The 14,926-nt window shown below is 43.2% G+C and overlaps 1 protein-coding gene across 1 annotated transcript in view; it reads right to left on the bottom strand.

Moving 5' to 3' along the window:
- The window catches only part of EMC3 (ER membrane protein complex subunit 3), a 93,045-nt gene that overhangs the window by 34,247 nt on the left and 43,872 nt on the right, over positions 1-14,926 (bottom strand). The window contains exons 5-7 of the mRNA XM_078662256.1: positions 11,157-11,261; positions 8,088-8,169; positions 3,300-3,379 (exon numbers count right to left, since the gene is read on the bottom strand). Of these exons, the coding sequence (XP_078518382.1) occupies positions 3,300-3,379; positions 8,088-8,169; positions 11,157-11,261 (267 nt within the window). The remainder of the gene's footprint in view (positions 1-3,299; positions 3,380-8,087; positions 8,170-11,156; positions 11,262-14,926) is intronic.

Raw genomic sequence — 14,926 nt, 5'->3', positions numbered from 1 at the left:
GAAGTCGGAGCCAACGCTCCGTGTTACCTTCCAGGAAGTCTAGTGCACGGCCGTAGTTTAAGCGGACGATGGACATCGTGTCCAAATGGACATGGATTCCCAGATATTTCACGGAGTCCGTGTTCCACTCAAGCGGGAAAGTGCTCGTCCACTGCGAGGTGGCGGGGGTAAGTGGAAAAATTACAGACTTGTGCCAATTGATGCGTAGGCCCGAAAATTCGCCAAAGCAGGTTATTTCCAGCAGTAAGGGTTCCAAATTCGTCCAAGGAGTTCGAACATACAGAATCGTGTCGTCTGCATATAAAGAGACTAGGAGAGGGCCAGTGCGAAACTGGAGTCCGCGATGGAGGTGCTTCTCCTGAAAATGGCGCACCAGAGGGTCCATAGCAAGAATGAACAGCAAAGGGGACAAGGGGCACCCCTGACAGGTGCCGCGGGAAAGAGTGAAGTTCGCGGAGATGGTGCCGTTTAAACGGATCCGGGCAGTCGGCACTGTGTACAGCAGTTCAACCGTAGCCACAAACAGTTCCGGCATACCCATGCGCCTCATGACCGATAAAAAAAAGGGCCACTCCAAAGTGTCGAATGCCTTTTCGGCATCCAAGAACACCGCTGCAGCGGGGGTGGCCGTGTCAATTCTGTGCAAAACCGAGAACAGCGTGCGCAAGTTTAGGGAGGTGGACCTGTGAGGAACAAAACCGGATTGGGCAGGGGAAATAATGGATCCCATCAACAGGGACAGACGGATCGCAAGGACTTTAGCCAAAATCTTGTAGTCCAAATTTAATAAAGATAGGGGTCTATAAGAACTGCATAAGGAGGCATCGCGGTCAGGTTTGGGCAGAAGAACGATCACCGCCTCCCGGAGTGTGGGAGGGAGAACGCCAGATTCAAGGGCCTCCGCATAGACCTCTACTAGTTTTGGGCTGCAACACTTGACATTCCTGGCTTTGGCACTTGCTGGCCTCGCTGCACACAGCGATACCAAAGGTCGAGTGAGCAAGGGACCCACGTCTGGGCATACCCTGCCACCTAAGGGCGAAGAAAGCAATACCAAACATGGTTGTGCAGCGAGGCCAGCAAGTACCAAAGCCAAGAAAGTCAAGCGTTGCAGCCCACATTTTAATTTACATGCCATTCATCATTTACAATTCTATTTTGTATTTCTACCACTGACGATGCGCATGGGTGAACCTACTTGTCTTAATCTGTGAAGAAGGGGGTCTCGAGTTGCAGCAGAGCCCGGGCAGCAATGTCGCTTGTCATCCCTAAATTTCAAAGACGTGCGCGGCGCCCCTAGCTAGTCCTAATGGTGCACAGAGGAGCCGCGGCGCACACTTTGGGAACCACTGCTGAATACCTTGAACTGGTGTGATGTGCCATCATCACAAATCTGTGTGTTCGCAATTAAGGAATGTGTAGGAATCGCTAATATTTTAGCGAAACCTACATGCATAAGAAATTGCGATTCCTTAATAGCGATTTCTTAAGAATCACTATTAAGGAATCGCTATTCCTTAGCTTGATGCATGTGGCCCATAGTTTCTTAGGAGGCAGACCCTGTATATATGGTGTCCGTTGATAAGGGAGAACTTTAGGTGGCAATTGGCACAGCTATTGTAATAAAACATTGACCTGACCATTTTTTCTCTACTGGCACCTCCAAACCTGCCAGAAGTAAAAAAGGATCTAAAAATGGAGGCTACGATCAGGGGCACTGTGGTCCTATGGTCAACATGATAGCGAGTCATACAAACTTTACCCATGTCAATGCACAACCAGAGAACGTTTGTAAATAAACACTTCAGAAACTCTGACTTGAATGCCATGTTGGCTCCATCAGCTTCAACACACAAATAATTTGTGGCACCTATGAGTCAGGAAGACCAATCTTGTACTCGATTTGAAAACTTTGAAGTGCAAATGCAAACCCATATGAAGAGATCAGTTTACTATCACTTTCACCTAAGAACCTCAACTAGCCATTCCCTGCTTCAACCAGATAAACACCTCACTATATACAAGTATGAGGGCAACTATTAACCTGATGATTTCGAAGAGGCACAGAAAACTATAAAACTGATTCACCAAGAGAGGAAGTTGAATTGTTAAAGGATCTTTTTTTTCATAGAAGTGCAACTTTTAACACCTCTTTAGACCGGGGTGCACAGACGTGTGGAGTAAGATGGAGGAACTAGGCCTTCGGGAAGGTCGAGCACCCAACTCCTGCTTCACATAATGATCATATGCAGTGGAAGGTGGTCAAGCAAAGCTGTAGTGCACCAAATTCTTTAATAAATAAAAATAACAAAATCGTAAATCCATTGGCCCCAGGATGGCCCATATGATCCAGGCAGGGCCTAGAATATGAAAATACAGCACAGGATTCACAAATCCCATGATACAAATGATTTCATGTTAATGCTTGGGGATCCCTTTAGGCCACCCACCACAGAGACCTGGAAGTCAGGGCAGGCTCACACAGCCCCTTTATGTTTTTAGTTTTCCCAACACTGTGCTCAGATGTGGATCCATATTCTACAGTGTACAATGGGAGAAAAAGAACTCCAGACCAATGGCATTCCTTCATTTTTTGTAACTGGATTCACGAATCCTCGGGAGATGCTTGAATTAGAGGTGGATCTGAAAATTAATGATTAAGACCTCTGTACAATTTAACCTCTTCATGTCCGGATTATAAAGACCTTTATTCTTGAAAGTACTGAACTGAGGTACACTAAACCAAGGCCAAAAGCACTTCGTTGCGTAAAGTTCTGCTTACATGCCAGATCCGGTGTAATTCCACTTCGCAGTTGTTTCTGTGAGAATGGGAGTTAAGATGGAAAATGTCACTTTTCGAACCACCCACCCCCCCTCTTTTTTTTTTGCCTCGCATGATGAATCTGCATGAAACTTGCATAATGAATGTGCACGAAACTTGCCATGAAGAACATCTTTCTTAACAGTATATAGTAGATTTGTCGAAAGTTGCCAAACTTATTAGCAAAAGAAATAAATGCCTTTTCAAAGGAAAGCCTGACCTAACCAGAACTACACAAGTAATATCACTGCCTCTGTGAGGGAGATACATGTATTTCAGCTTGGTCATTTACTGGTGGCAGCTAGATCAAAGCATTCAACCAAGTTTTATTCAAGGGCAACAATTCCAAGAATCGATGTGCTGCGGGAAGGACAGAAAATACATAAACTTTGCATCTAGATATACAGAGCCCAAGTATGTCACAGGATGAAACTCTTGTTAAATGGGTTTAAGAGTTAAATGTTTAAGTAATTATTACCGTTATCTTGGCCCAGGATCAGCGAGTAAATGCTTCTCAGCCCAAACACGTTTAGGAAGTACCATGAGGCAGAACTCACCCTATGGAGACACAAGCGTTCAAGTAATAGTATATTAAAAGAAAAATAAATGGTTAGAAATTAGATAAAACTTCCAAAAACACAACCATCTCTTAATGCTTCTGCTTGTTCTACTATCAATACTGTTTCTAAAATTTTTTTGAGAATTAAAAAAAAACAACACACCCTTTGGATAGTTTGGCTTTTGAAGGCGACGTAATGATACAGGTGTGGGAGTAGTTTGGATGTACTGAATAAACTGGGATCATATAATTCAACTTCAAATCGGGGGCGTCATCTCGCCCCTACCAAACGCACAGCTGAGGTAGCCTACTAGGCAATCATTAAATGACTCCAATTTTCTCCATATGTTCCTTTTTTGATCCATAATGTAAACATTTTAATTCAACTTATTTTCAACGTTTTTTTCTCTACACTCGGAGTGGAATTGCCAATTTTCACTTTTTCCAAGATTCCAAGAGATAGTCTGAGAAGTGATTTGATGATGGCAACTCGGTGTAACAACCTATTCACACTTTAACTGGTCATAACATGGTTTTGCATTGTGCAAATTATCAAGGCAGTTATATCAGACTTTCAGTTATAATTCTCTTACTTGTTCGTAATTAATGTGAGCTGGTTCTTGCCAGTGCAAACCACTGGAACTCATTTAATGGGATGTGACTTCGGGAGGTGTTTGGACTGTGTGGTAACAGGGCTACAGACTAGGTGATTACTGCATTCTGCAGCTCTTTCCGAGGTAACTGGTGTACAGGGTCAGGCAGACTCGATACATACTTCATATGGAATTAAGCAACAATGTAACTATTTTTGATAGTACTAGAGCCAGGTTTCACTCCCCCAACATGGCCCAAGCAGGAGAGCCACAGGGCTTACTATTGGCTGATCTGAGCCAGCCAGGCAACTCAGCAAACACTCTGCATTCCAGGAATGAAGGCAGCCATTCCCACTAAATCAACAGGTTTGGGTTGCTTGGCACTGCACCATCTCAAACTGATCCTGGAGACTCCTTTCCCTATCCACCTACGAAGACCCAGCTGCAACTGACCTGTTAGAAGGCAGGCAAGCCAGGCAACCTACAGAGTAGCACACTGAACCAAAACTGATTAAAATGTTGGAAGCAGCCTGCCACTGGTGTACCCTGGGAGAATAAACTCAAAGGAAAGCTACATATTTCAGGTGCTCGGTTGGTGGGTTTACTAACCCTTAGATGTTGGCAATCAATGAACCTTCCTGTCTACTGTTTGTCCAGATCCTCTGTACACATCCTGGTGCTTCACCTGAAAACATCAAGAGTAAGCTGTACGCAAGCCATATGCACAAGCAGGAAAGCTGTATTGCTACCTTCACATACCAAGGTGACAAACCATCAAGACACTTTAAGCTACTAGGCATATCTGCTCCAAAACCTTTGCTAAATGTGTGCAGCATAATCATGGGACAGCAAGGTGAGCAGACACCTCTGGTAACATGCATTCTTGGTAACAACCAAGGTCAGTGTGTTAGGCAGGTATTTTTGTGGGTATACGATTGTGGTAAGCTAGGTGACATTTATAGTAGGTTGATTCTTTTTCAAATAGAAACCACCTATGCCAAATATAGTATAGATTTGAGTTCAATTGTTTTTAGTATTTGATATAGCTCTAACCGCACTCCATGCAGCAGCAGACTGTTTTACATTCAATATTTTGATTGTAGCAGGAGCATCCAAGCACGAGGTGGTGATGTGGTATGGTGGCCTTGCCCACCTTCACTGCCCTGAAGCATCTGTCAGCCTAAACTATCAAGTCTCCAAGAGTCATGGGTCATCTAGATATTTGTGTTTATTTATATTTGACACTGTCACAGAAAGTGCTTCTCAGTTTATGATAGGAGTGCATGGATATGTTGCTCTTAAGAGAGTAGCAAAGCAAAATAAGTAACATAACAACTGCATGTCTAAAATGTATTGTTGTGAGTGAAGACTTTGCCAGAAGTGCATTACAAATGCAATGTTTTCATTAAGATTGAACCGGAGGACGTACCGCAACCTCCCATCCAACTATCAAGTGTTTTTAAAGTGTATCTGATTTCGCCCCATGTACCCGACTCAAGCACTTTTCTACCATCTTTGTAAATAGATGTTAAATCTACTGTGTGAACTAGTGGTACAGGATTCAAGAGTCTAAGTTACACTAGAGGATGCACAAATAACCATCATCACACTTTCAGAGATACTCCCCCAAAATGGACCATTTGCAGGCGGGGTTGCTGGTAGCGACGCAGGCAGTGGGTAGCACCAGTGGTACAAAGTTGCAATGCTAGGATTGGCACCTTTATTTAGCATGGACTCTGTCTATGCTTTTTCAATGATATTTTTGCCCTTTCATATTTCATGGCGTGCCAGGGAAAACTAGAGAGCCTATGACCCTACCCAGCACTGCAGGACCCCCCGCATATCACAAGCTCAACTTTTGGTCACCATTAAGTCGTGTGACGTAAGACTACTAGCTGTAGTAAAACACAACTTGATATCTCTGCAACAGCATCAACTATTCACTTCAAGTAGACCGGCTCAGGGTTGTTTAAGTCTAATGGAATGAAGCCCTCTGCGTAGCTTCATGAAGCTGAGTTGCCCTGCCTCTGAATTTATTTTTAGGTAACCCCCATGTATTTTCCACCAGTAAGCTGAATAATCATGCACTTTCACAAGAGTTTCTCCTCTGTCTGTGTAATTTTTGCAAGGGATCACCATTTTATGACAGACAGCTGGACTCTGACACCTCCTCGTCAGTCCGCTACGGAAAGAACGGGGAGTGTACCCGATCATTTAAGATCTTAAGAGGGGTAAGGCAAGGCTGCGTCCTGGCACAGTTTTTATTTTCCATCTATACCAACGGCGTGGGAAAACATCTTGAGGGCGCAGCCTTGGATGTTCCCGTGCTCTCCAACCATCAGCGGTTACCGATGACCCGAACTGGGATGGGGCTCCAGCATCTTATATTGACCTATGCGTTTTTTATGAATTCACTAGATTTAAAGGTTAACCAGACCAAATCTTTTATAATTATTGCGGGGGCAGGGAAACGAGAAAGACCACCATATTTCTTTATGGACTCTGGTAAAATTGAGGTGGTGGACTCGTTTCCCTATTTAGGTGTTCCCTTTGATAAAAATCAATCATGGTACAAATTGCTAGAGGGCAGATCAATGGGTATGCAGAGAAGTCTAGTGGCACTGAAAACATTTTCTAAAACATTGGGAGCCAAACCTCTAATTCCTATGAAAAAAATCTATCATGCAAAAACAAAGGCGGCAGTGGTGTACGGGGCAGCAGTATGGGGGATTGCTCCCAGTGATTCTCTGCAATCCATTGAGAACACATTTTTTAAGTCTTTTACTTCCCTACCCCAGTCATACTATAAATATGTGCTTCATATGGAACTGACTCTACCATACATTATGGATTCTATCAAAATGGCACCACTCCTGTTGTGGCATTCTATATGGCGTAGGGACACAGTCCCCCTTACCCAAAATGTAATAACTATTTTAAAATCAGACAACTACAGCAGGATTAGGTGGATAAAGTATGTGGAGTCAGAACTAACTGCAATTGGTTTAAGTCGCCTTTTTAAAGATCCATCCACCTGTAACTCCATTACAAAGCTGAAAGCAATTGAGATATTCAACCTGGGAGCCGAATATTTAAGAAGAGAAAAAAAAATCCACTCCGCAGTCAGCTTGTCTGTATGAATTAACCCCAGTGCTGGAGGAGGGAAGCTACTTTTATTTGGCTGATGTTACATTGCCACATCACAAATATATTTTATTAAGAATTTGCCTAAATTCGATACCACTGATGGTAGGATATTCAGGGAATAAATATAAACATTCTGATCTTTACCTGTGTCCATGTGACAAGTTATCCCCACAAAATGATCTTCATCTTTTATTTTTTTGTGGTTTTTACCGCCAGGAAAGATATAATTTTATTGTACCAATTTGTAAGCGTTACAATTTTAAATTTTGTCACGTAGCATTATTTTTTCTCAAATCCTTGCAGAATTATTTTGTGTGTTTCTTGCTAGCATCGTTTTTATGGGCATGTCTGAAAAAGAGGAAGCAGGTCGGCACATAAGACGATTTAGGACTGGTTTTTAAATTTGTATTGTGTTTGTATATGTATATAGATTAAATGGATTTTAACCAAATTGGATGTTAGCAGATTTTTAAGTGTCAGGACTTATGCTATTTTATCTATATATTTTCTTAAACTGTGACTGTAAATACTTTTATGATCTTATGCTTTAGATCGAATAAAGGATTTGAAAAAGAAAAAAAAGAAAAGACAGTGGCTGTTGCCCCCTCTCTCCCCAGGCTGTGAAACAGAGGGGGTAGAATGTTTTCTAGTCAGAGGCACAGGATTACCACCATGGGGCAAAGAACCTAATGGGTTATCCCCATTAAAGGTTCCTTCTGTCTCCTATAACTGGGTTGCTTTACCTGCACCATACCTAGAAAAATGGACGCTTGTGCATGTATTAAGTGAGAGTGTGTTTTCCTTGGGCGGTCTGGACTGGTCAATGCTGGGGGCTATTGCTGTGTAAGAAGCAGTATCGCAAGCAGTGTACTGGGAAAGTCTTAAGTTGTAGCCACCGGTATCACAATCTTATTTCTTATTACACCAAATTGCCTTGTATGTCATTATGCATTATTAATCTTCTTACCATGAGGCATCCAAAGATAGTAGCTCGATTCCCTGCTGAAGCATTGGTTTGAAGCGTAATGTGAGTGGAAAAGGTACCTTGGCTGAAAAAAACAAAATAAGAGGGAAAGTTAAAAATTTGAAAAAGAAGACAAAAATAATCTCATTTTAAAGTAATTACTTTACTGTTGAAAACGAAATTCTTACTAAATCATGTGCAAGAAGAGGAGTAAGATGGTGTGTATGAAATTGTTAGCAACAATCCAAAGAATATGTGGGCGATTGGTTGTATAAATGCCATCAAGCCAAAGAAGAAACTGGGTTTGCTAACGAGCACAGATATGCAAACTGGGTGAAGTAAACTAGTCATCACAAAACGAAATCAAAAAACCAACTGCTGGATTAATTTATAAGGCATACATTTATTATCGGTGTATTTTAAAAGTTTACCTAAGACTATGTAATGATTACTACACAAATACAAATCTAAATCTTTTGGAACCTAGAAGAGGCAAGAGAAACTGCAAAAACCTTTCACACCTTGGGGGAATACATACACTAGAGATGATCCACAGAATCCATAGGTATGGTTCTAGAACAAGGGGTCACGAAGAAGACTCGGAGGGGTAGGTAGTAACTGTAACTAAAGCTGACATTACATAGGGTCTGACTCACAAAGATCATTGTAAATGCTACACTTACGATTGCTTTCCTAATTCACAAAAATCTTCAATACTTCTACCATGGTCACTTAGGTGCAAATCTTGGCATGCAATATGAGTCACAAATGCATTACAAATGTTTGTGAATGCCACGAAGTTATAAGCAGGTGGGTGGTCGCCTTTTTTACACTGCTTTTTATAAGATCATTCTTCCTACACTTCTTTGGGGACATCTACTTTTACACATCTAGCTTTTACTTACAACTGCTGGAGCATTGTATATTTCCTGTGATGTATGCATGAGTAGGTGACACCTCTGAATAAAACTGACTTTTGGGATCACACAGAATGCGGAAGTTACACAATTTTACATGCTGAAGTGTGGCTTATACAGAAAGCAGTCTGTGGGTGTGGCCTAGTACAGTGTTAGTGCAGGTTTGGTAAAAGCCGACCAAATTGGGCAGTCAGATCCTATTTCGAGATGATGTATAAAGGTGTGTGTGTCATAAATGTGAAGGTTTAAAACTAATTCTGATTCAAAGGGATAAACTATAAACATTCGTTGACGTATTTTGGGCTTTGGCTCACGAAAATGTTACACAAAGTTTCACTAACATATACTGCAAAACTAAAACAAAGCAAGTAAGTGTGAAGGTTTTGCCAACACAGGAAGTACAGCATAGACCACAGTGCATACTTTCCTCCCACACACAGAACTGTTCTATCAGGAGTAGCAGAAGTGAAAGAGTCAAATGGAACAGTCGCGCCACAGGAAGCAGCAGTGCATGCTTGTCTTGTTATAGTTTTTGTATTGTGCATAATCTGACTTTCCAAATCGTGCCTAGTTTTCCATTGCAGACTAAAGTTTAATTCAGTTTGTGGCCATTGAGTGACTTTGAATACGTTAAGTGACTAGGCCACCTTTAAAGAGTATGGAGTTAAATAGATGAGGCTGGAACGTTGTGTCAAATCACCCTCAAATGTTCCCCAAGAGTAAGGCTGCCTATTACCAGGCACACATACGTGTGCTAGGCAGCTGGAGGAAGCAAGTGCTGTTGGGTGCCATAAAGTCCAGATTATTGCATAGTTGTCTGCCACACGTATGTTAGTTTCCTTCAGCTTCTATGAGATCTCACGTTAAATGGCATCAAAGTGGCTTAACAATATGATACCGTAGCAGAGACAACAAAAGGAAATATGGGTTACAATGTTTGCAGTCTAGTTCAGGAGCACTCAGTTGCAATAATTTACCTCAATCATGATGCCTCGCTGCTGGAAGGATTTGTTATTACTTCTAGAGGCCACACTTGGCCTGTTCTGTCCAGTTCTCGAACCTGTTAAATGCTGTCTAGTTCTCAATGCCTCACTTAAGTATTTCTACTACTTTTAGAAATACTTCTCACACATTAAGTGGCAATCAGGAAGTCAACCAGGCCTAGTGTCAGAAACAGAACAGAATGTCACATCTGGCGTGGCCAGTTGTGCAGCCCACATCAGTGGTATTTTTGCTCGTGCAGTGCTGGAAGTCAGTCTTGGAATGTTGCGCCCAGATCTTGAAGCTTTTTTAAGAGTGCTTTGACAAGTTACACTCTAGGAAAGGTAGGACACAACACAGGGAGGATAAGTCTGAACAAGACCCGGAGACTGGCATAGGAGGAAGATGATCTCTTCTAGAACTGTCTATATATGTATTGTACCACTGCCAAACACTACACTGTTAAATGGTGACAAAGTACTGATTTGCCTAAATCGAAATCTTGTACCACACAGCGATGGGAAAATTACATTTATGCAGGAGTGCACAAACAGGCGAGACAAGGATATATGAAACAGTTAACCCCTTCTTTGACTATTGATACATTTTGAAACGTCACTGCAATATTTTCCCTGCGCACCAAAAAATGTATAAAAGAGATTGAAGACCTAGAAAAGCACCTATGATTCAGTCTTTTTGTCAAATCAAAAAACACTAAAACACTGGAGCTTAAAATGTATAATAAATACAAAGTCATAGACAGCCACCGATCGAAATAAAAAGGTCATGTTTTTGAAAAGTCTGCTTCTGCTGCCTTCATTCTTATTTATTCATTTATAGAGTTATATATAGCACAAGCAAGTCCCTTGCGTGCATCAGAGCGCTTTACAATAAAATATGTCTATATCTATCTATCTATCTATATATATATATTTATATATATATATATATATATATATATATATATATATATATATATATATTTTTTTTTTTTACGCATTTCGTATAACAATAACATTGTCAGACGTGGTAAATCCATGAATCTCCAAAAGAGAGCACCACTGGTCCCAGGTAAACCACATCCTTTTACATACTTCTTTATTCGAAATTACAGTTGAATATGGTTTATTAAACTTTGTTGTTATATTATAAGCATAAGGTTTTGCAAATTTACTTGTCACAAATCCAGAGAACGTCATGTTGATCCATCCACCAATAAGGATCATGGGCAGAACATTTGTCACGTTTCCTTTCATCATATCGGTCAACATGGTTGGGTCTAAAGAAAGAGAAGACATGGTTGATCTTTAGATTCTTCAACTACAAACTATTATGCTTAATGGACAAAACAAGTAACCAGCATTCTAGGATACTTTACACCTATGTGTTTTAATTGGGATTTAATGTTTGCCTTTTGCAATAATAGGGTCACAAATGAATTTTATAAGATAAAGAATTTAACAACTGGCATGAGGTCATGATTGCTGAAAGAAAGACACACCTGCCTGCAAGTGCAGCGCTTCAGCATTGGTATCTTTCATGAATTCTATCTGGCTATCTGCTATTAATGTCTAAAAGCAGTATCGACACGCACTCATTTATCGTACTACTTTGTACATTGTCTTTTGCTTTGGCTGTGCAGCTTTTAAAATGGATCTTAACCTTATCCGGCAGTGCTGCCTTTGAATGCTGCAAAACAATTAAAATGGTAAAGCTCCCAGGTACACGTTTAATAGAAGCAGCAACCCCTCAGCGAAGACCTCGGTCGTCAGAAGCCACACGTTTCTAAGACATGAACGTAGATTGGGGGTAGCACTCAAACAAAGGAGTGCAGACGTTTTCACAGGTGAGCCTTAAGTCAGTCTGCCAGATTGTGCAGGGTTTCTGCATCATCCAGTTCATGCACCCTTCCAGCACACGAAGGAGTTGCAGCAGGATTGCGTGAGCAGCCACCCTTACGGCCATTAACTGACACAAAAACAATGCAGCTCTTGGTGCCAGCTGAGCCTTGGCTTGATTTTCAGAGCCAATGAGAAGCTGCTTGGTTCTAGAGCAATAAGAGCTGTCCAGGCTCCTGATATCTGAAAACAGTTTAAAGGAAGTGAAAAACACAGAGGTACATGCTCTGACACGCTTCTGTGGATGCAAAACAGAGAAGGAAGATGAAAGACTGGAATTCTTCCTAAGAACTTTTCTAGATTTCATTTAAGAAACATTGTTTTGGATTGAAATAAAGAGCAGAACTACTACTTTGATATATAAACTGTACAAGTATGGGTTTATTTGAGTGCTACCATTTTTCTTTACAGAACCCACAGTCTATTTTTTATGTAACTCTGCTCAAAACGACTACCCAGGCCTTTTTGAGCGGGCACGATCATTTTCCTGGCAAGTACTAATTTTTAGTATTAACAGTCTGTTTAGAGGACATTCTATCAGAATTGTCAGGCATATACTCTTACTCTCGGGTGCATGCACGTGCATGCTTCATGCCCAGAGTGCAGACTGGCACAGTACCAGTACTACATGGTGTTCTTTTCTCTTCCTTCACTCAGATTGCTTGTGTGACAATTCCTTTCAGGAGCCATTGAAAGGGGTTTCTATAAGCAGCACCAGAGATGCACCAACAAAGTGCTGCCATGTGGTGCTCATGCCCCTGCAGCACTCCTTAACAATCCATTAATCTGCAGTAGCAAACACAGGCACACAATCTAGAGAGGACCTCATACTAATTTGTAACACAGTTTGAGTGCTTGGGTTTTCTTTGATAACAGTTGTACATTCTGTTTCTAAGGATCCAGTGTGTAAGTCACACCTTGGGTAGTAGGCTGTGTATAACCAGATAGCATCATCCCTCTGTACTTTTTTTGCTATACTATACCCACAACTAACATAGCTCTTCCTATAAGGTGTGCGAATAACAAACCACTGCTACCCCCCTTTTTAAGTCTTGACTGAGCCAGCGCTCATGCGCTGCTCTGCGAGGCTTCTAGTAAGCACTTCCAACTCGGACCACACGCTCCCACGCTATTGGCCTCGCCTGTGTCTTTCTAAGAAAGACAGCGCGCAATTGGCCAAAGGCGGGTGCATGTCCCGCCTTCATTCTCCCCTGGCCTAGGGAGTTCGGGAGTGAGCAGCAGCGCGGCCGGGTGCCAGCTGCATACCTCACATTCCTTTCACGCCCACACTTGTTTTTTTAGGGTGTCCGGGCCAATTTTGCATTCCACTCTAACCCTGCTTCTTCCTCTCACATAACTTTGAAGCACATTTTGGTGGAAGTATACCAAAGGTACAGCATCCCTGTATAAATTGCAGTGCTGGTAGTGTCTATTACGTCTATGAAAAGTGCTGGCACTATTCGTCGTGCCAGGTCTCCATTACCGCTTCAGGGAGCATTCACATGCCTGGTGGCAAGTCGCTCACTTGTGGCACTTTATTTTCATCCTAGTTCAAGCTAATTTCTTTCCTCTTCCTCCTGTTGCAGGTACAGAACCACAACTACCAGAATGTAACACTAAACCACAAATATGTGAGCTGCTTCTCTGTGGCATGGTATCACTTGAGTTTCTGGTGGGGATGCACTGGCGGGCAGGGCCGGACTGGCTACCGGACGTTTTGGCATGATGCCGAGCTGGGGGCCGATTTCACAACGGTGGGAGCTGATTCCGTTGACGGGGACCTGCGTGTGCTTTGAAATAAACAAAGCAAAACAAATGTTTTTCAGCATACGCAGTTCCCCATCAATGAAACCAGCCCCCAGCTCGGCAGCATGCCAAAATGCCCGGGTAGCCAGTCCAGCTCTGCTGGTGGGGTTACCCTCACACTGGGTGGGGTTTAGTTTAGGATGGGCGGGGTTCCTTGTAGGACTGAGGTGGCTTGAGTTTGGAACTATGGATGTGATTAGTGTGGGACGGGCGGAGCTTACCGGGCTCACCTGCCCGAGGCAGGTGAGTTAGCACAGAGGTACGGAGCAGGGAGGCTGCTGCAATATTTAATCAAACATTACACCGCAGCAGGTGCGCCCGGAGGAGAGTGGCCGAAGACACCTGTACTGGGAGAAGGAGCTACACCCCCTCTACATCGCTGGTCCTGCACACATCTGTACACAGAGGACCCAGCACTCGTCTGTAAACAGAAGTCTCTGCACACATCTGGACACAGAGGATTCTGTACTCATCCGTACATAGAGGACACAGCACTCGTCCGTATCAGTACACTGAAGTCCCTGCACACATCTGGACACAGAGGGCCCAGCACCCGTCAATGCACAGAGGACCTAACACTCAGCTGGAGTCGGCGGTACACAAGTGATTCACAACTCGCCTGTAAGCACAGAGCCCATCACTCGCCTGTAGACACAGGACTCGCCTCTAGGCACAGGAGCCCACCACTCGCCTGTAGGCACAGGACCCACCACTCGCCTGTAGGCACAGAACCAACCACTCACCTGTAGGCACAAGACCCACTACTCGCCTGTAGTCACAGGACCCACCTTTCGCCTGTAGGCACAGAGCCCATCACTCGCCTGTAGACACAGGATCTTATCACTGGCCTGTAGGCAAGGACCCACCACTCTCAAGTAGCTATAGGACGCATCAGTCGCCTGTAGGTACAGGACCCACCAGTCGCCTCTACAGGACACACCACTCGCCTGTGGGTACAGAGCCCCCACCGGTGCGCCGAAGACCCCCGAACTCCTGCCCTTTCAAGCTGTCCTCATCAGCAGTGTGAGATCTGTTTGGATCCGTAACCCAGAAAGACGTGCACACCTGGATCTGATGGGCCCGCGCGCCGCACCATGGGGGGCACAGGTATGGAGAGCATGGCTTTTTCAGAGAGCGGTGTTGGGGAGCTGGAAGAGCTATAAGGGGGAGGGGGGCATTGATAGCTATGGGGGTCTCGTGAACTTACATGTGGAATATCTATCGTCTGGGAGTCGCGTAA

The sequence above is a fragment of the Lissotriton helveticus genome, chromosome 9, assembly GCF_964261635.1.
Source record: "Lissotriton helveticus chromosome 9, aLisHel1.1, whole genome shotgun sequence".
NCBI classification, from domain to species: domain Eukaryota; kingdom Metazoa; phylum Chordata; class Amphibia; order Caudata; family Salamandridae; genus Lissotriton; species Lissotriton helveticus.
This window is presented reverse-complemented; position numbering and strand designations above follow the sequence as displayed.